The sequence below is a fragment of a genome, unplaced genomic scaffold (assembly GCF_019419815.1).
Source record: "Pyrus x bretschneideri cultivar Hongxiangsu unplaced genomic scaffold, Pyrus_bretschneideri_v1 Contig25, whole genome shotgun sequence".
Taxonomy (NCBI): domain Eukaryota; kingdom Viridiplantae; phylum Streptophyta; class Magnoliopsida; order Rosales; family Rosaceae; genus Pyrus; species Pyrus x bretschneideri.
The window spans coordinates 5,602,539-5,623,412 of NW_025999557.1; the positions used below are offsets into that span (position 1 = coordinate 5,602,539).

Below are 20,874 nucleotides of genomic sequence, written 5' to 3' on the forward strand. Positions count from 1 at the left end.
ATCACAGAATCTTCACCTGTCAAAGGGCCATTAGAAGATAAGAAAGAAGGGCACCATACATTTACCTGACGCGGCGCACTCGGATCACTGCTGAGACTCAAATCTAAGCAAATGTTAGACGGGTTAGCCATTGTCAAAAGGTTAAAAGAGAAAGGTGGATGAAGTAAAATCAGAAAGGGCCGAAGACGATTTTCACAAACGGGCGATCTTCAAAGTGTGCATGTTGGAGGTAATCAATACCTCTATAAAAAGCCAAGGCGACACGACCACCGATTCAAAAAATCGGATTTTCCTGCGTGAAGTTCGGCGACGCTTTCGCGGCTTTTCAGATAACGCGTTCAACTTTGTCAAAAGATCTCTGACAAAGTTGAAAACACGTGAAGGTTATCATCCCAACTACGCGCCTTTGCCAACAAGCGTGGTGACAGAGCCGCACCCGTGACTACTTTTTCGAAGAGGCGCTCGCTCAGAAATCGAAGAGACGCTTGTTAAAAAAATCGAAGAGACGTTTGTCGACAAGGGTAAAAGAACATAACCACCACTTGCTATTGGGAAATCCCTATATATGTCGACCTTCATCTTTTATGGCAAGGCAGACCTGAAAAAAAAAAAAATGCCCAACTCTTCCTCACCTCTGAGGGCGCACTCCCAGCAAAGCCTTTCGAAATACTCAATTTTTTCTTCTTTCCCAAAGAAGATACCAGATGCCTGGAGTACAGATGACCTAGGAGGAAACGGTAGATTGAAGTATGTGGAGACAAGCACAACAAATACATGTGCTGATCCATTCGCCGCTTCTTCAAAAGCAAAGGTATCTCATATCATCAAGGTCGAAAGCAAAGGTATCTCATATCATGCTTTTTCCTTGTCTTTCCTTTGTCCTTGTTCTTACTCGCATAGCAAAGTGAAAGAAGCAATCAGCCGGCACTTGGAGTCAGTCTTCCGATCTGGAACCGACTGCCTGGAATCTATTCCCTGGTTGCTTACCTAGCGTTGCTCTCGAGTAGTCATCTTCAACGGTTGATACACTTCCAGAGAAGGGACCACTTCTGCAAAGGGGAGCAAGTAAGGCAAGTGAAAATGATACATTAAAGCATGTGGAGACAAGCAACAACTGCATATGCTGAGCTATCCTCTAACCCTCTTCAATACGAATTGGAGAGATTGAACAAAGAAACAGAAAAAAGGAGTAAAGCTCAGACCTTCGGGGGAGACCAAAAGAATCCTGCTGCCCAGTTCAAGAGTAGCACAAAGGAAAATCAACGATTGGAGGAAACCAGAAAATCTTCCAGTCGAACTCAAGATCAAGCCTCGATGGCCCTTGAAGAAATTTCCTGCTGCCCAGTTCAAGAGTAGCACAAAGGAAAATCAACGATTGGAGGAAACCAGAAAATCTTCCAGTCGAACTCAAGATCAAGCCTCGATGGCCCTTGAAGAAATTTCCTGCAGCCCAGTTCAAAAGTAGCACAAAGGAAAATCAACGATTGGAGGAAACCAGAAAATCTTCCAGTCGAACTCAAGATCAAGCCTCAATGGCCCTTGAAGAAATTTCCAGCCCAGTTCAAGATTAAGCCTGTGGAAAATCAACGATTGGAGGAAACCAAAAAATCTTCCAGTCAAACTCAAGATCAAGCCTCAATGGCCCTTGAAGAAATTTCCAGCCCAATTCAAGATCAAGCCTCGACGGCCCTTGGGTTGACATCTACATTAAGGGACTTCAAAACGCATCTTCTACACGTGACAAGCACATGTCTACGACACGCCTTGAAGTGGGGGCATTTGTAGACATCGAAATTTCAGTAAAAACAAATGCTCACCAACGCATTAAAGTTTTGACGTGTCAAGGCATACATGACATACGCCACGTGTTGTACAAATTGTACACATGGCATATGACTCAACAAAATAGGAAGAAATACCCTTGGATGATTAAACAAGTTTTTTCTTCTCAATTTGGGCAATGACAAGGTAAGCACATTTCAATCCATTGAGGATCAAAACAAGTTTTTTCTTCTCATGTTGGGCAATGACAAGGCAAGCACACTTCAATCCATTACGGATCAAAGTAAGTTTTTCTCATTTGGGCAATGACAAAGCATACACATTTCAAGTTTAAAATGGTGTTAAGTGGGAAATTAGGCCATAAGTTAGACCACTTCAAGTTTAAAATGGTATTAAGTGGGAAATTAGGCCATAAGTTACACCACTTCAATTTCAATATTGCATTAAGTGGGAAAATTAGGCAATGGTGCTTGGAAAGGAAAAAAAATATTTTGTGGTGGTGATTCATTCTCAAAGCCTATAAATAGGCTTCTCCATCAAGGTATCAAGCATCAAGGAATTCACAAATACATTTCTCTACTCCCAAATTGGAAGAGAATTCCCCAAATCCTTGAAGCTTTGAAACTCCAAAGCTCTCGAGCATCCAAATTCCCAAGAATTCCGAAGGATCAAGAAAGCACTCTTCGTTCTTCGTCAAATCCTCCTTCAAGATCAAGCCCCAACGGCCCTTGAAGAACTTCCACCAACTCAAGATCAAGCCCCGACGGCCCTTGAAGAAAGTGTTCATTGTTCATCAACTGTTCATCCTAAGATCAAGCCCTAACGGCCCTTTGGATCAACAACCTCAACAAATCCACACATCCAATCGTTCTTCAAGATTAAGCTCAAAAGCCCTTGAAGATCCGCTCATCCATCAACCTTCAAGATCAAGCCCAAAAGCCCTTGAAGAAATCCACACAACCATTATTCAAGATCAAGCCCCGACGGCCCTTGAAGAAAGTGTTCATCCGTTCATCAACTGTTCATCCTTAGATCAAGCCCCGAAGGCCCTTTTGGATCAACAACTCATCCACAAACCTACACCCTACGAAGATAGAATCAGAGGACCAAATTTGAGAGAGATCGTAACCCCAAAATCATAAACACAAAAATATTATTTTGTACACGTTATTCTGGTTTCTTGTTTCAAAGGAATCTTTCGTGTTCACAGGTACACTAAGTATTACTATACAAATGATTGGATATACGTGTTAAAAAGTTAATAAATTAAAAAATAAAATTTATCACCACTTACATAAAAACACTTGGTGTCCTATCCGTGTTTCCGTCATAATAAAAAATTTCTCCTCTCCAACCATTGATGGTTGCTTGAAGTTGAAAAGTTAGAAAGATTTTCTGTATACGAGAATGGTATATCACGTATTACTATATAAATGATAAAATATATATATTAAAAAGTTAATAATTTAAAATTTAAAATTTCTCACCATTTATATAAAAATAGATGATATATTCCGTATTTGGATCGTAATGAAAAATTTCTGGAAAGTTAGTACAAATATTACAAAATGTTAGGTGAAGGCGAATGCGAACCATGAATTTGATGTAACTTTTGACCAAAGCGCCTTTAAAAATCACACAATGCCGCCCACCGCGAACAAACACACAATCGGACAAATCTAGAGAGAGAAAGAGAAGAGTGACTGAGAGACTGAGAGGAGTCTGAGAGAGCAAAGCAGAGGCAGCCATTAGCTTATCTTCTACCTCCTTCAACCTCCAGCTCTCAATCTCTCCGTCAAAACCCTTGAAAAAATGGACACCAATCGCCAAATCCCAGAAAACACAGAATCCAAATCGCCTGAGGAACAAAACCCACTTGCCATTGTGCCTTCCGCCGCCGGGCTTCCTCCCTTCGCCACCGCCTCGCTCTCACTTTCTCTCTTTACAATTCTCCCCACCCACTTCTTCCAACAACCCAAGGTTTCCACCTTGTTTTCTTCCCAGACCACCAAGGTCAAGGTCCCCACGCAGGCCTCGTCCCTGGCCCACCTCTCTCTCTCCACCACCGCCAATGTAACTCCGCCCAAGCTCTCCTTCAAGTCCACCATTGCCGCCAACCCCCTGCAGAGCCCTCTCTCTCTGGGTCCGCGCCGCCCCCTCGACCCCTCCAATGGGGCCGCAATCCGTCGAGCTTCCATCGTCTGGTTCCGAAACGATTTACGCGTCCACGACAACGAGTGCCTCAACTCGGCTAACAACGAGTCCGTATCGGTCTTGCCCGTCTACTGTTTCGATCCGAGGGACTACGGAAAATCCTCTTCTGGGTTCGATAAGACCGGCCCGTACCGGGCGACGTTCTTGGTCGAATCGGTGGCGGACCTCCGGAAGAATCTCCAGGCGAGAGGGTCCGATCTGGTAGTCAGAATCGGGAAGCCCGAGACTGTTTTGGTGGAGCTGGCAAAGGCGATAGGCGCCGACGCCATTTATGCGCACAGAGAGGTTTCGCGCGACGAAGTTAAGGAGGAGGAGAAGATCGAGGCGGCAATGAAGGAGGAGAATGTGGAGGTTAAGTACTTTTGGGGAAGCACTCTGTACCACGCAGAGGATTTGCCGTTTAAGTTGGAGGATATGCCGACGAAATACGGCGATTTCAGAGAGAAGGTGAAGGGATTGGAGGTGAGGAAGACGATTGAAGCTTTGGATCAGATGAAGGGTCTGCCTTCTCGCGGCGACGTGGAGCCCGGTGATGTTCCAACATTGATGGATTTGGGGCTTAATCCGTCTGCTACTACGTCTCAGGTATGTGTTTTCGGTTTCGGATCTTTTGTATGAATTTATGTTTAAGTTGATCATTTAGTTTTCGTGAAATGTGATTAGAGATAGTTGTGTTTGACAATTTATGATGTCAGTGATTGTGAACTAGCATCCTTTCGTAGCGGGACAGTGGAAATGATGAACAAGTTTGGTATGAAAAGATTGAGCCTGAGTTGTTTCTAGCAAACGGTTGAACGAGGGATTGATTGAGAAATGAGTGTGAAAAGAGTAGTATCGAACAAACCTGTCATAGTTCGATAATGCTCCTCCTTTTCGAACAAATCTGTCATAGTTTTAACTTTTAAGCATGAGTTTGAGATTTCTAGTATAGAATCCTTAGATATGATTATGTTTTGAGAGTGTACGATGTCGAGGTTGCAAATTAATTAGAAATGAGCAATCTTTCGCAGCAGGACAATGGCAGTGATGAACAATTTTATGGAACTATAAAGCCTTTCGTGGGATCTTAGTATGGAAAGATTAAGCTAGAATTATTTATAGCAATCATTGTACAAGGGAACGAATAAAAAAAAGAAATTTTTCGGTTTTAGGCCTGAAAAGAGTAGTATCGATCAAATTTGTCAAAAATGTATTCATCTTTTTCGGCTCTTGCTTCTTCTGTAAATTTGTATAGCTTGAGCCTTGAACGGTTGTGAATGGGACAGTTGTAACTTTTTTTAGCTAGCAGTTCGATCTTTGTCCATAGCTTGTCAGCTCAAAACAGTTTCAAAGAACAAACATATTGCCATTTATTGGAAACTTTTAGTTTCGGAATTCATTATTTCTAATAGAGTTATTTGACATGTCCCTAAAGAAAGTGACAATATTTTCATCCATTGTCTTGTAGGATGGAAGGCCTGCTGCCATTGCTTCCATGGTGGGAGGGGAGACTGAAGCCCTAGAAAGGCTCAAAAAGTATGCTGCTGAGTGCCAAGCACAGCCACCCAAGGCGAGCAAAGATGGAAAGCATGATAGCATCTGTGGTGCCAACTTTTCGTGCAAAGTCTCTCCATGGTTGGTCTTGGGATGCCTCTCTCCTCGCAGTATGTTTGATGAGCTAAAGAAAACTTCTAGCAGGTGTGCGAATGCCTCTCTTTTGAATAATGGTATAGTTTCTAAAATTTATATTCGATATTTACTCTACTCACTACCAAATGAAATTTTACGATTGATAGAACTATATCTGCTTCCTCAAACCGCAATGATGACAGTGGCAGTGGAATGAACTGGTTGATGTTTGAGTTACTTTGGAGGGATTTCTTCAGGTAAATAGACTGACCATGAAAGCTCAAATCACATGAAAACTATTATTTCATCTTGTCTTCCATATCTTCAAATCTACCGTCACCTGATTGGCTCTTACACATTCTGTATGCAGATTTGTCACTTGCAGTTCCACAAAGAAACAACTCAATGCTGCTCCAGCCACCGCATGTACGGGTGCCCTTGCTTAAGAAGAACTTAAAATTGGATGACGAAATGGTGAGATATGGTGTATTTTCATCTCGTTGTAAGTTTCCAAGATGTAGCAGTTAGATGTTGTAATAGGGTTCGTGTGAAAGAGTTATTCCTTGTTGAAACTTGGTTTTCATTACCAAATAAGATGGTTGAGAATGTGAAGATTTGCCTCCCTCATTCTTCATATGTTGTCTTGGGAATAACAGATATCCTCTACTTGTGCTTTTGTACTCATCGACCAATGTCGGTCGGCACCTGTAAAACTCAAAGCCTCATTCGATAATTATTTCGTTTTTAGTTATTGATTTTTAACTCTTGTGCTTGAGATATAAGGAAGGTTTAATGAGGAAAATGGAGGGACGTAGAAGAGTGGTGCGGAAGGGGAAGAATATAAAGAGAATGAATGAAGAGAAAAGGAAACCCAACATTGGCGTTTTTCACAAAAGCTGTATGTCACGATTTTAATCGGTCTTTAAAAAAATCTATAAAAATTATTAGAGAAAAGTGTACCAATTGCTTCTCAATTTTAATTGAATTGGGTAATGATCTTTCAACTAAAAATTTATGACTATTGATCTCTTAACTCATCAAAATGATGCAGCTATGGTCATTTTGTCAACTCTGTAAGAACTACCGTTCAAATGAGTCACGTGTCCCAAACATGATGCAGAATCAAAGGACAAGTATAGAAAACAAATGAGAAACTTGTAGCAACGGTCTCTCAACTTTAATCCGAATGTAGCAATAGTTCTGCCATCATATCTCATTCTGACTGTTCTGACTTGATCGACGAAAATGACTATAATTGCATCTTTTAATGAGTTAAATGATCAATAATCACGAACTTTCAGTACACCACTAAACAGGAGAATAGTTATTAAATAGACAAGATGAGATTATATGAACCAATTCATCCCAACAATTAGTCGAAAAGCGAAATCAATGGTATGTATGAAATTCAAACGTGGGACTACTTCGGAATAATTGGAAGATGAAAATATGGAAAGGAGGTTTGACAAGAATCATATCCGGTGGAATGGACAGACAGGACAACTAGTAGTTAGGCGTAATCCGTATGGATTGACATCTCGGGGGACGTCACAGACTAGACATTTATCTTATCTTAATGGACATTAGAAATGATTCAAACCGGTTTTCATTTATCTTATCTTGATCACAATCTAGAGTCAGCAAGCCTAGGTCAGTCATTATATGGTGTTCATTTTGTTCAAATCTTCTAATATGCTGATAAAGATACCATGACAACATGTATTTTGTGATAATATTTTGAAAGGCGAAGGTGTTTTGTAAATAGTTTTGCCTAGGCGATAGCCTACTTAAAATTCATCCGACAAGCATACCAAGCAACAAAATATTTGGTTATTATTATTATTTCTCTAATTCATATCATAAAGTCGAAATAGATTAAAGATGTTGCAAACTTGCTATCTCTGCACTATTTTTTACCTTCCACATACTCCTCACAACTTTCGTCCGTTTGATCAAATAAATTGAAAATTATCAAATGATAAAAAATAAAAAAAAATAAAAAATGTGTAGATAACACCCACATAAAATTAGCATGAATTTTATAAAAACCCTGCTCAAAACAACGTCGTTTGGGTTTGGGCTGTACTTTTTTTTCTAAATTCAAACGCCCAGGTCGCTTAAACGCCTGGGGCTATAAGCGTAGGCGCCCGAGACGATAGCCTAGGTGTTTAGGCTATTCTATAGACCACTTCCGCTGGGAGAGGCATATCATAGCCCTGCCCAAAAACCGCCTTGGCTAATCTTAAAACTAGTCTTTTAAACCACTGATATGTGATGAGCTCAATCCCATACTTAATGAAAATAATAATAGTAGCTAAATAAATAATTGTCATACAAAATCGGAGCGTTAGTTAGATAATGACTGATAACCTTTTTATCAAAACAAATGCCCAAGTGCTCTCCCCTGTCAAGCTGTCTGTGTCCTAGTAGTACTCCGACTCCGAGCGTCCAGGAAAACTCAGTACAATCCTTGCGAGCCGAGGCAAGCAGGAAGAAGTCGATCGTCAGCACTCTGTGTCGGGTTTTCCATTGATCCTTCAGCTTTATCCTCGTATCACCATGCCCTCATACAGCCCTCCCCTCAAAGCTTTCTTCGCCTCTTTATTTCCATTGCAGCACACTTTTGTCTCTTTACCAATAGTCTTTACAAGAGCATAGTCCTTCCCTGAAATGGTGAAACCGGTTGCAATCTCTGATCACGATTTCCCGACCAAACTCCTCAGAAATCATTTTCATGGCATCATGACAATCACGGCATATCCTCAGGTTTTTAACAATTCGAATTGGTGTGCCTGGACTTGTCTTCAAAAAGCAGAATGCAATTGCCAATTTTTCGCTGTGGTATGCCAAAGCCAACTCCTTTCCTTCCTCATCTAGTTCAAGTAACACCTCACTTGTATTTCCCACAAAGCCTTTCATTCTCAACCTATTCATAATCTCGTCAAGCATCATGTATATCTCTCGAGTTTCTGGATGCGAATCATCACACGCGAAAAACTCATGAAGAACACCTCCTACCTCAACCAAACTACAACCGGGGACTTTCTTGACCTCTTTTACCTCCATGAGATCTCTCACACGCCTTACTTCACTCCATTTACCCATCTTTGCGTACACATTTGACAAAAGTACATATGCACCACTATTCGTGGGATCCAACTGAATTAGATTCTTCAGTGCAATCTCACTCGTTTCGATGTCCCTATGCATCCTAGAGCCACTCAGCAGAGCCCCCCATACAAGTACATCAGGCTCCATTGGCATGGACTGCACCATCTTCAGTGCCTCTCGAACGAGACCAGCTCTTCCATACAGGTCAACAATACAACCAAAGTGCTGAATCAAAGGCTTAATACCAAACTCCTCATCCATCCTCCTAAAGTACTCCTTCCCTTCACTCACCAAACCTCCATGTACACAAGCACAAAGAACACCCACAAACGTCACAGCATTAGGCCTCACGCCGAGCTTTATCATTTCAGAAAATAATTCAAGGCATTCCGTAGCATGACCATGCATGGCCAGTCCCGAAATCATTGAACTCCATGCCATCACATCCTTGTAAGGACCCATACTATCAAAAACAAATTTTGCTTTCTCAATACTTCCACATTTGGCATACATGTCCACCAACGCAGTTCCTAAGACAACATCAATTTGCATTCCTGATTTGTCAATATAAGCATGAACCCATTTTCCATGCTCAAGTGCACCCAACCGTCCGCAAGCCAATAGCACACTCGACATGGTAAACTCATTAGGTCTCACGCCACCAGCATCCACCTTTTGCATCTCACGAAACAAGGCAAGTGCCTCCTTATAGGCGTCACACACGACGTACCCATTTATCATACAACTCCAAGAGATCACATTTCTCTCAGGCATTTTATCGAACACCTCTCTTGCATCACCAATCAATCCCGCTTTCGAATAGGCATTCATAATCGAATTCCAAGACGGTAAGTCTGGTTGCGTAATTTCATCAAACACTTGACGGGCAAGCGTCAAACTCCCACAGGACGAGTACATATGTATAAGAGAAGTGCCGACAAACGGGTCGTGAGTGAACCCAAAGAGAAAAACTTGGGCGTGGATTTGTTTTCCGGGTCGGATGTGAGGGAGGGAATGGCAGGACTGGAGGAGGAAAGGGAAGGTGCGGTCGTCGGGTTCGACTCCGTGTAAGCGCATGCGGAGGAAGACGGAGAGTGGGGAAGGATGGGATGGGACTGTGGATTGGACATGGGCTCGGATAAGGGTGTTCCAAACGAAGGATTCGGGGGTTGGATGGGAAAGGTGGAGGGTTGGGTGCGTGGAGGATATCAGCTTTGTGTTTGTGCAGGCTCGCATTTCTGGCGCTGCATAGCGGGAAACAATTCAAACCGCTTTAGGGGTTGGCATTCCTCTCTCTCTCTCTCTCTCTTTTTTTTTTTTTTTCTTTTTTTTTTTTTGAATTTTAATGAAACACTCCGGCTAGTATTTATTTTTAACGAAAAATTATATTTTTACCCTTTTTTAGTACTATTCATTACACCTTTATTTGTCATTTTTAATTAAAACTAAAGTTTTTATAGATTGTTCGTTAGTTTTTCTTTTTTTATTTTATTTATTTTTTTATACCCACGCTGAAATTAAATTAATTTACCGACCTATGCCGGTTTTGAGTACATGTATCTTTTTGTTGAAGGTTGTTCAAACTTTTCCTAAGAATATGACATAGGTTAGTTCAGCACCATGACGCCTGGTACTAAGTGAAATTCAAACTTTGATGCATATAATAAAGCATATTGATCAACTAACTAGGCTAATGGGTTACTTAAATACCATGGCGCCTGGTAGTAAGTGAAATTCAGACGTCAACTCGGCTAAGCTCAATTGTATGAAGGGTAATTCTTTAAAGATTTTGATCTTATTTATTGACATGATCGGTTATTTAGAGTATATAATGATGCTTCAGAGTTTCCGTTTTGGGTTTTAAGTATCGAAATATTTGATGCTAAAAACCTAATTTTGTGGAATTAATAAATCCATAGAGATTAAGAACCTAAAGTCTAAGGCTCTTGATTAGCTTTAACTCCTCGCATTCTCTAACGCATCCCTTCTTCTCCGATGCAGGCCTGCAACTCGGAACTAAATTTCCGGAGATTAACAAGTATCGATGGCACAGTTGCCTTCGCATGTGCAAAGAGGAAAGGGACGGTGAAGTTCAACGAAGGTGAAAATTTTCGAGGAAATACGTACTGCACCAGGCACATAGATAACATAATAACCAGATTCGAAGTTCCAAACCGATGTCTCAAAAGAAGCTTAATTTCATAGGAGGTATCAATCACGAAAAAAGCTGAAACAGAAGTTGATAGATAAGACAGATTAACTAAGCTCAACCGGTAATGCCACAAAACAGGAGACAAAGCTTTTAGTCTTCCTCCTCACCCTCGTTCTCGGCAATGTTGAAGTATCTCAATTCATAAACATTGCGGTCCTTGTTGGATGCAATCACGCGAAGCCAATCCCTCACGTTGTGCTTCTTCAAGTACTTCTTCGTCAAGTACTTAAGATACCTGAGATACAAGTGATACAGAGGTTCGACACAAACGAAAACAGAAGACAATTACTGCTCAACAATCGACATAAATATCCATTTTTTTTAAATGAAACCATTACTCGTCAAGATTTAAGAATTTCACACACTTTGTGCTGAACTTCAACTAACATTCATAAAAATGCAACTATAACTCCGAGTTATGAAGACAATAAACGACTGAAAACTATGCGCAAAGCACCCGGTATCAAAGATTTCCAAAGATGGAAACACGCGTACCATAATAGCATGTAATCCTTACACACATTCGAAGTGATATGACGATTATAAGTTATACACAAAGCATGACAAATGAAAGATAACCAGCCGAACAACAGCAATACCACATTATCAAGTTTCTAATTGTAACTAATACTAATTAAACTGCAAAATCCTACTTAATCAAAGGAGCTCAGCTGCAAATTTAAATTCATGGAATTTACAATAATCCAAATATTTGAGCCATGGTAAAGTTTAAAACTTTCAATTTATATAATAATCAACACCCTAGAAGAAGCATATAAAATGCAAGAATATGAGGTTTAAATCATTGGGTTTTAGTCAAAATTCAGATCTGCAAATGGGTATAAAGCAAAATGGTATGTGCAGATAAATAAATAAATAAAAGTGGAAAGTGTGTGTTGGTACCTTTTGGAGAAGTTGGAGTCGGAGGTGACGGTTATCTTGTTCTTCTCACGAGAGACGGTGACGGAGTCGCCGAGAGCACCGGCCTTGCCGCCGACCTTGATGCGCTCCTGGAGGAACTTCTCCAGTGAGGCGATGTCCATGATCTTATCCTCCACCGGCTTCGCGCAGTCTATCACGAATGAAGCTCCCTTCTTCTTCCCTCCCTTCGTCCCTGCTGCCGCCCCACGACTCATCTTCGCCTCTGTGTGCACACTTCTGCGTGTGTGTGGGAGCTGCTTCTGTTAGCTCTCGGTATAATAAAAGAGTGCTAGGGTTTTGGATTCGCGGGTTCTTATTTTATCTTTCAGGTACGGGCCCGAAGGCCCAGCATAAAGCTGACTGCAAACATGTCTAAGCCTGCCTAACCCAACCCACTCATTTCTAAACCGAATGAGACTAACTAGGCTCGCTTGGATGTATTTTTAAAATGACTGAAAATACTTTTAAAGAAAATACTTTTAGATTTCAAAAGCATTTTAAGTGCTTTCTGCAAGAAGCACCAATTATGTGCTTCTTCCAGGAAGCACTTTAAATGTTTTCCAGAATTTACTTGTATTTTTTCTAAGGATTGGTTCCAAAAACATTTTCACCAAAAACGTTTTCAGTTATTTTAAATGTAAATCCAAACGAGAAGGATTGAGATTTTGAAATTGTATCAATTTATTTCTTTTAAAATTTGGACTGTTTGTTGTTTTATAACTTGTTGACAAGGCATTTGTGGGACTTGTTAGTACGCTAATCTTCAAGCCAAACTTGTACCACAACGTTTCATAGTTCTAAATCGCACAAATCGAACTCATTCCTGCTAATAATCACAGAGCTCCAAATTATCCTAAACAATATTGATGTCTTTCAAATTGCAAGTGTGGCTTTTCATTGTCCCAAACAAAATCTATAAATTGATTTGATTTCATAACTTCAAGTACAATTTCAGAAAAGATAAAATCCCAAGCTCTATTCTGGCAACCACCCAACTCAAAGGAATGAATTATCTGTACTTTTCTAGACGTCATGGTGACAACATATATTAATAATACTACACTATGCATTTTTAATTTTATTTGACACGTGTTTTAAATTTTTCACGTAACATCGCATGATTGAGTTGAAATATCATCTTATTGACATCCACTTTTAAATGTTTAATGATGCAAGTCATTTATAAAATAAAATGAATTAGCTCACGTTGTCGTTTTAGTGGATCATTTCTCGTTCCACGTTTCGTTTCTTATCGGATTGCTAATGAATTTACCATCCGCGATGTTGTTTCAGTACCTGAGTAACTGAATTTGATTGGGTAAAGTGGGAGCGGAACTGAGAGATAGAAGGAGAGTCGTACGACGTCGTGCCCTGCTCCTCCGTCACCTTCAATTCTATCCTCCGCATCGGAATGGTAATCCCAACCACTTCCGAACCCGAATGTTAACCAATCTACTCCAATTGTTATTTCTCCTAATTCCTTCCTTCTAAAATCTGTTAACCCTAAAAATTACAAAGCCTACGTGGCGCGCAGGCCGAGTAACTAATAAGCTAACTACGTCATTCGGTTGATGCGGGGCGTGCCAACTCGTCAGCCAAGCTTGGCCAAGGAGTAAAATTTGTTGATGTTGCGTTGAGCGCGTTGCTGACTGCTTGATCTTGCGACTGCAGTCGAGGAAGGAACAAGTCTCGACCTTTGGGTTCTCGAGCCTAAAGACAAGGTTGCTTGTTCTGTGAAGTTCACGAATAGTCGGCTCCGGATTCGGTCACAGTGATTATATTCGTAAAAGTATAAGCATGTCGAGTCGACACCAGACTATATGGATACAAGTACTCAAAGGAGATGTATGTATTGATGGTAGATGTGGTTCGGTCGTCAGAATGTCGAACTCTGAAAGTCACTGTGAGTATCCAATCATAAAACCACTCGTCGTTCAATGCGCCGAATGTAGTAACTTGTAACACCTTACTTCGCCGGGAAGACTAACAAGATGACCTCTGCCAATAAGGATTCGGAAACCCTTCTTGACCGAGACTTGGATAGGTAACCAATCGGCCTTGACTCAGTGCTGTTTATCCAAACTGAAGGTGCTCATCGGTCGGATGATTCTACGACAACATTGTTGTTTATCCAAACTGAAGGTGTTCGCCGGTTGCCTTCACAGTGCTGTTTATTCAAACTACAGATGTGTTAGCGGAAAAAGAAAATAAAAAAAATCTCAAGATGTTTGAGAGCTTTGCGCAGGATAATTGTGTGTTGAATTGGAGGTCCTCTTTGTGTTCCACGACCTTTTGTATTTATACTGGCTTGTATATCTGCTCGCAGCCTGATGGTATTTATAGAATTCAACCGCAACTCAAACTCTTGAAAGGGAGACTGATCCTTATGTCATCTATTCATCGTACGGCTATCCGTCATTTTCAAACAAAATAAAAGCATATATGCGCTTATCACATCACCACCAAAATCCTATCCCCTCTAGGCTTCTCATCAAAATTTCATTTCATGCATGCATCTCACCAGACCATCTTGATCAATTCCAAGCCACGTGCATAACAACATTTATCCATCATCATTATCACCCACTTTTAAATGAATAATAACAATCCAAAAACCCAATCCTATCAGCAACTTCCACGATCTTGGGTAAACAACAAACATTAACCGAAATGATAATGACTATAGCGTGCATGGCTGACCAAATCCAAGCACACGTGGAGGTCATCAATTTCCCTTTTTTTTTTTTACACGGCCAAGCACATGTGGCTGACTCTAATTTGGCATCCTCATCTTTATGAATGCATAATGCATTAATCTCTCTACCAACCAATGCCGCAATGTATTAGGACTCTTGATAAAATACTCTGATGCTCTAATCCACCATACGTCTAAATTCCAAGAACCCCAAATCAAATTGAACTGTACTGCTTACTTTCAAGTTGAAGATATAATTTGCACCTCATCTTGTTCAAGAAAATATCAAGATAATTCATTATTAAAAGATAATATCATGATTAAAACCACAATATATCCTTCAATTATCTTAACAATTCAGTCATCCAACGGTTGATAGCTATGTTCTTCAATGGTATTGATTGCACGAGCCAATAGTGTAAAATCGGGTCCAAACATTCCCCCGGTTTCCTTGAGCTTCGGCTCGTAGGCCGAATGGTTAAGGAAATTAGTCATTTGTGTCTAGCTTTCGACCGTTCGACATGTTATTCGGCTATCCACTCCATTTTCAAACAGGTTTTCGGGGGCATGGACTCTGAATCTAGTCTCAATTTTGGAATGGAGCTGTTCTTGTTGCACCCATGTGTAAGGTATAAAACACATTACATTTACATTTAGTTAAATAGTAAGTTTTGCTCTGCTAATCCGACCACCGAACCTTTATGTATAGTTCTACTCGAATAATCTCGTTTTCTTCCAAAAACTAAAAAATAATAAAACAAAAACAAACGATTTGGGTGTAAGTTGGAGTTTGGTTTTGTTGGTGAAGCTTGGTTTACCAAATTAAACTGATCGTTTATTCCATACAATATTTTGGTAGATATCAGAAAAGGTCAAGCCACACCCGCTGGTGATCAATGTATTAACCAGAGTGGAGGAGATTATTCCCAAATGGAAGATAGTACCCACTAAAGACGTCATTGACTTCGCCTTCAAAGATCCTGTAAAGCGTGAAAAGGTAACAACTGAATAATCTTAAATATTGGCAAAAATACATTTTTAGTCCCCGTAGCATTCGCAAACTTCCACTTCGTTGTATAATCCCCGTAGCATTCGCAAACTTCCACTGTCAACAGTTGTATAATCCCCTCCTCTATCACTTCTCAACTTCTTCAATTTGTAACCACTTTGTAATTCAACTGTAGCCTTGAATTTCTTGAATATGCTAAACACCTCAGACTTGTTTCGTAAGAAATAGACCCAACACATTCGAGTGCAATCATCTATAAAGGTGAGAAAATACCCATTTCCTGCCTTAGTTGTAGCTTGCATAGGCCCACAGATATCTAAATGAATAAGCTCTAGACGAAGAGAAGTTATCCATGATGCTTCCCTTGGGAATGCATCTCTGCAATGCTTCCCAAAAACACATAATTCACATATCTCATCTGTCATCTTGAGTTCAGGCAATCCCAACACCATATCATGTTCTTTGAGTTGGTTCAGACTGCCAAGGTTCAAATGTCCTAGCCTCCTATGCCAGATTGTAGAAGACTGACATACACTAGCCTTTAGAGCAATCTGCATCTCAGGTTAAAGTTTCAAGGGAAAGCTTCTGTTTCCTCTCATTGGTATTTTGGCTACTAAGTTCAACATAGAGCTATCATCATATATTGTAGCAGTAGTACCACCAAACACCAGAAAATAACCACGTTTCATCATCTGCCCTACACTGAACAAGTTTTCTTGTAAACCTAGAACTAACATCACTTCCTTGATATATCTTTTCCCTATTTTGGTTTCAACTACCAAATTTCCTTTTCTTGTGACTTCAATAAGCTAACCAGTGCCCATTTCAACATTAATAGTCATAGTTCTATCAATGTCAACCAACAAATCCTCCATTCCAGTCATATGGTTGCTACATCCACTGTCTACATACCATATGTCTTCACATTTCTTCACCATGGCATTATTGCAAACATAAAACATTGTAGGAGTGTCATTGACTTGATTAACAAAGTTCACATGTTGGTTAGCTTTCTCCTTCTTTCCACAGCAATCTTTTGCAATATGTCTCAACTTATGACAATTGTGGCACCTAGGCTTATCCTTGAACCAACATTCACCAAAATGCAGTTTATCACAGTGTATACAAGGATTCTTGGCTCCTTCAGAGGTACCTGCAGCTTTTCCAGCTTGATTTGCAGGTTTATTATCCTCTTTCTTCCATTTTGACTTCCAATTCTTCTGTGGTTTCAACCTTGATTCCCATTGTACTTATTTTGTTTTGGAGTAATATTGAGACTAACAAATGCCTTCTCATTGTGAATCTCATTATGTCTATCAATTCTTTGTTCATACCCCTTTAGGATAGCAACAACATCTTGAACATCAACAGTATCTAGATATTTAGTATTCTTAATTACAGAAGCAATACTATCATACGATCTAGGTATGCTTATCATCAACTTTTGAACAACTCTCTGATTGCTAATATCTTCACCATAACTCCTCATTTGACTAAGCAAATCAAATAGCTTAACTAGATATACAGAGAAAGCTTCATTTTCACCCATTTTAGTATATTCAAAATCACGGTGTAAGCCTTGGAGTTTCACAGCTCTTACCTGTTTATCTCCCACAAATTCTTGCTTCAGAACATTCCAAACTGCGTGTGCAGTCTCCTGAATAACGATTCTCGGAAATATCTGATCGGAAACCGCCCCTTGGATGATTCTAAGTGCCTTTGCATCTTTGACTATGTTCTCCCTCACCAGCTTGCTCTCAGCTTTAGTGAGTTCTTCATCCTTCTTCGCCGGAGTAGCGAAACCCTTCTCGACAATATCCCAGAGTTCATGAGATCGAAATATGGTCTTTTTCCGAATCTGCTAAAAATCGAAGTTGTCTCCATTGAATACCGGTGCTCAAAGATCAGCACCACTTGACCTAGCTATATGAGACTCGATTCAAGATTATTGAGATTTCTTTTCTGAATTTTCCTTCAGCAACAAAGCTCGACAATCAGTTCAAGTTCTTCACTGCATTCTTCACAGATTCACGCCCAATTGTAGATGATGCAACCTGGAAGAAAAAGAATGCAAGATGCAGACTCACTCACCAAATCAAAAACATATTGGAAACTCCTCGTTTGCTTCCCGTCACCATAAACAGTCATCAGCTCTTTCCTCAACGCCTACATTATCGCCACCTTCCCGCATTTAGCACTAAAACGAAGAACTCATCGTTTCAACGAAAGATAATTCGATATACAAGCAATTTACCTAAGCAACAAAGTTGTTAACAACGCGGCCATCATCTATGCACATTCTCGGCCCGTAAGTGTTAAAAATCCTAGCAATCTTTACCTACAACAACATTCGAAATTTCAAACAGAAAACATTACATCTAAGATTTAAGCAAAAAAAACAATTCGTGATGTTTATAGACTCCGCTGTATAGAGCGATTGATGTGACTGATAAATGTGATATATGTAACGTTACATCAACATTCACATTACATTTATTTTGCATACCTAAATGTGATCGGTAAGTGTGATAAGGGTAAATGTTAGCACAACACCAGCTCTTCTGTGGTAGTCCAAGGATGAACAGCTACCTAGAACCTAGAAGGGCGCAAAACAGAAGGGTGAGTGGGCAAAAACAAAGCGTTTGAAAACGTATTTATCTTTATGAACATAATAACCCCTTTCCGTAAAACCCGTATAGTTTCCAAAAATACTACTACGTAGGTATGAAAACCAATGCACAATAGCAGCGAAAACTGAAGTATGCCATGTCGTAATATCTCAGCAATAATAAATGTAAGCCAGGAGTGAAACCAATATAAACTAGTATGCCAGTCGGAGTCACCTAACGTAAGCTGTACGACTGGACCTGTATCTCATCAATCTAGGCTAGCACACGAGTCGGAGTCACCTAGTGTGACTTGTATGACAATCTGGGTATAAATATATACACGCAAGTGCTACGATCACGTGAAGGCTATGCAATAATTCGCAGGTCACCTACGAGTCGGAACCACCTATTGTGGTTTGTACGGCAGGCTGGCACTAGACTTGGATCCAAGGTGAGCGTGCGGTGCGGGAGGTGAACAATCACGTGAAGACTGGCCTAGCCCCAGGCAGGAGCACTAATACCGGGGTGCAGCCATGATGAACTCTAAATAAATGTGTGCATACCAATGCAATACAACCCATTCAATCACATAATACTCACCTGTAGCTTACCTGAGTCTCCGCAGCATCACACAATACAATTCACAAGTGTAACAATGCAATATTTAAAATGTAACTCATTTCCGACATGGCAAGCAAAGCTTAGTTCCATATAAAAATGTTTTTGAAAACTGTATATAAATACACACACACACACACATATGTAGAAAACAAATGGTCTCTCACTGATAAGTAGTAGGATCGTAGCCCCCTAGCTTCGCTTGTCCACGCTCGTCCTCGGGGTACGTCTCACACATATGCGATACAACTATTTTTTACATTAATTAATTAGCACATAAACAAAGTCTAGGATTAATTCCTCATACGTTGCTTAAATGGGGTGTTTGAATATATCAACGTAATCTACACGACAACACAAACACCCCCATATTTTTAGAAAAAAATTTGGATGTCGGACGTGCCCTCACGCGCCAGCCAAGGCATGGTCACATGCTCCGGTCACGTGCAGGCACGTGCTTGGCACACGGGACGGAAGCACATCTCGACTTCGGTCAGGGTATGATAAATAATACTACGCTACGTATTTAAAAAAAAATTTGACACGTGTTTTAAATTTTTCACGTAACATCGCATGATTAAGTTGAAATATCGTCGTCTTGACATCTCCTTTTAAATGTTTAATGATGCAAGTCATTTATAAAATAAAATGAATGAGCTCACGTTGTCGTTTTAGTGGGAAAATGATTCTCTTTGGATCCCTTCCATTTGAGTCTCCTGATCAACAAATTCGAACACTTGAAATTTGATCCAATGACTAAAGTTATTATAATTTTTAATATGATCCCCTGTTTTTAGCCGTTGGACCAAATTTTAAACATCCAAATTTGTTAATCAAGAGGCTCAGGTGAAAGGGATCCGGATCCCTTTCCGTTTGAGTGGATCATTTCTCATTCCATGTTTCGTTTCTTGTTGGATTGCTAACGAATTTACCACCCACGGTGTCGTTTCGGTACCTGAGTAACTGAATTTGATTAGGAAAAGCGGAAGCGGAACTGAGAGATGGAGGGAGAGCCGTACGACGTCGTGCCTTGCTCCTCCGTCACCGTGGATTCGATCCTCCGCATCGGAACGGTAATCCCAACCACTTCCGAACCCGAATGTTAACCAATCTACTCCAATTGTGATTCCTCCCAATTCCTTCCTTTTAAAATCCCATTAATTTCAAGCTTGAAATGTTAATTCGTTAAGCTAAAGGACATGACAAGCAAGCTTTTAAACTCTCCAGTCTCATGAAATGGCAACTTACATTTTTTGTATGATTGTATTTTTATCGCATTGCATATCTACAGAAGGACAATAGTAACCTTAAGAATAATGTGATGTGGGAAAGCATGATGGCCTGCTAAAAGAATTGTGTTTCCCCCTCTTCTGGCAGGTGAATGGTTTGGTTGCTGGTGCAGTAGCAAGGGGAGCCATTGCCGCTATGACACGAAGCTGGATGCAGGTAATTCCTATGGCTTGTCTGGTTTCTGCCTTCAAAGTTGCCACTGACTACGCTAGAGCAGTTTGAAACTTTGAAATGCCTATTGGTGGAAAACCGTGTGGGAGCGGGAGCGCAGAGCAAGGTTGTTCTCTTTCCCTGCATCTTGTACTTCTTCTCTCCCCTGCTTACATCCGTCATTTATGGAGCCATTTGTCTGTATCACTAGCATTAGTTTTGTCTAAGCAAGAAATGTGTTCTGTTATGTCTAAAATTTCGCGTCTATGAACCAACCGACTGTTGATTGACAATTCACTTCTTTTGTATGACTTTCATTTATTTTTTCAAGTACATGAGTAGAGCGGATAATAAAGATTCAATTTTGTTGCAGATGGTCCTTCTAATATATACCTAACCGAGAATGAAAGCCTTTCAACTGATACACCCCTTCAGTCTTTGAATTCTGGGTGAAACTAAACCAGGTAAGCATTATTCAATACGCTGATACCCTGCTTCTCAGAACCAAAAAAACTAAAAAGAACCAAAACACACACAGAATCGGCAAAATCTCTGTTTATGATTAGTCAACTTAGGCTTTACTGCAATATTATAGAGCTTTTATCTTTGTTTCTCTTTTAGTCTATTTGTGATTGCATAAAAGTCGGAGTTTCTA

The 20,874-nt window shown here is 40.2% G+C and overlaps 3 protein-coding genes across 3 annotated transcripts; 1 reads left to right on the plus strand and 2 right to left on the minus strand.

Annotated features, from left to right (window-relative positions):
• Positions 1-3,440: 3,440 nt before the first annotated feature.
• On the plus strand, positions 3,441-6,355 carry LOC103928382 (blue-light photoreceptor PHR2-like). The gene is made up of 4 exons (XM_048586869.1): positions 3,441-4,581; positions 5,444-5,673; positions 5,772-5,861; positions 5,975-6,355. The coding sequence occupies exons 1-4, from the start codon at positions 3,595-3,597 to the stop codon at positions 6,048-6,050; spliced, it is 1,383 nt and encodes a 460-aa protein (XP_048442826.1). The 5' UTR covers positions 3,441-3,594; the 3' UTR covers positions 6,051-6,355.
• A 1,521-nt stretch (positions 6,356-7,876) lies between these two features.
• LOC103940421 (pentatricopeptide repeat-containing protein At3g62890) lies at positions 7,877-10,046 on the minus strand. The gene has a single exon (XM_048586883.1). The coding sequence runs from the start codon at positions 9,949-9,951 to the stop codon at positions 8,236-8,238; it is 1,716 nt and encodes a 571-aa protein (XP_048442840.1). The 5' UTR covers positions 9,952-10,046; the 3' UTR covers positions 7,877-8,235.
• An 847-nt stretch (positions 10,047-10,893) lies between these two features.
• LOC103940422 (60S ribosomal protein L22-2) lies at positions 10,894-12,139 on the minus strand. Its single transcript, XM_009350539.3, has 2 exons — positions 11,831-12,139; positions 10,894-11,162 (listed from the first exon to the last, which is right to left on the minus strand). Exons 1-2 carry the CDS (start codon positions 12,061-12,063, stop codon positions 11,018-11,020), a joined length of 378 nt encoding a protein of 125 aa, XP_009348814.3. The 5' UTR covers positions 12,064-12,139; the 3' UTR covers positions 10,894-11,017.
• Between the last annotated feature and the right edge of the window lie 8,735 nt (positions 12,140-20,874).

What these genes read in the sequence shown, in the direction of transcription:
- LOC103928382 (XM_048586869.1), top strand. Translation starts at nt 3,595, where the DNA reads ATGGACACCAATCGCCAAATCCCAGAAAACACAGAATCCAAATCGCCT. An exon ending in CGTCTGCTACTACGTCTCAG is followed by an intron (nt 4,582 to 5,443) that starts GTATGTGTTTTC and finishes ATTGTCTTGTAG; the next exon opens with GATGGAAGGCCTGCTGCCAT. An exon ending in CTAAAGAAAACTTCTAGCAG is followed by an intron (nt 5,674 to 5,771) that starts GTGTGCGAATGC and finishes TACGATTGATAG; the next exon opens with AACTATATCTGCTTCCTCAA.
- LOC103940421 (XM_048586883.1), bottom strand. Translation starts at nt 9,951, where the DNA reads ATGCGAGCCTGCACAAACACAAAGCTGATATCCTCCACGCACCCAACC.
- LOC103940422 (XM_009350539.3), bottom strand. Translation starts at nt 12,063, where the DNA reads ATGAGTCGTGGGGCGGCAGCAGGGACGAAGGGAGGGAAGAAGAAGGGA. An exon ending in GACTCCAACTTCTCCAAAAG is followed by an intron (nt 11,163 to 11,830) that starts GTACCAACACAC and finishes CTTGTATCTCAG; the next exon opens with GTATCTTAAGTACTTGACGA.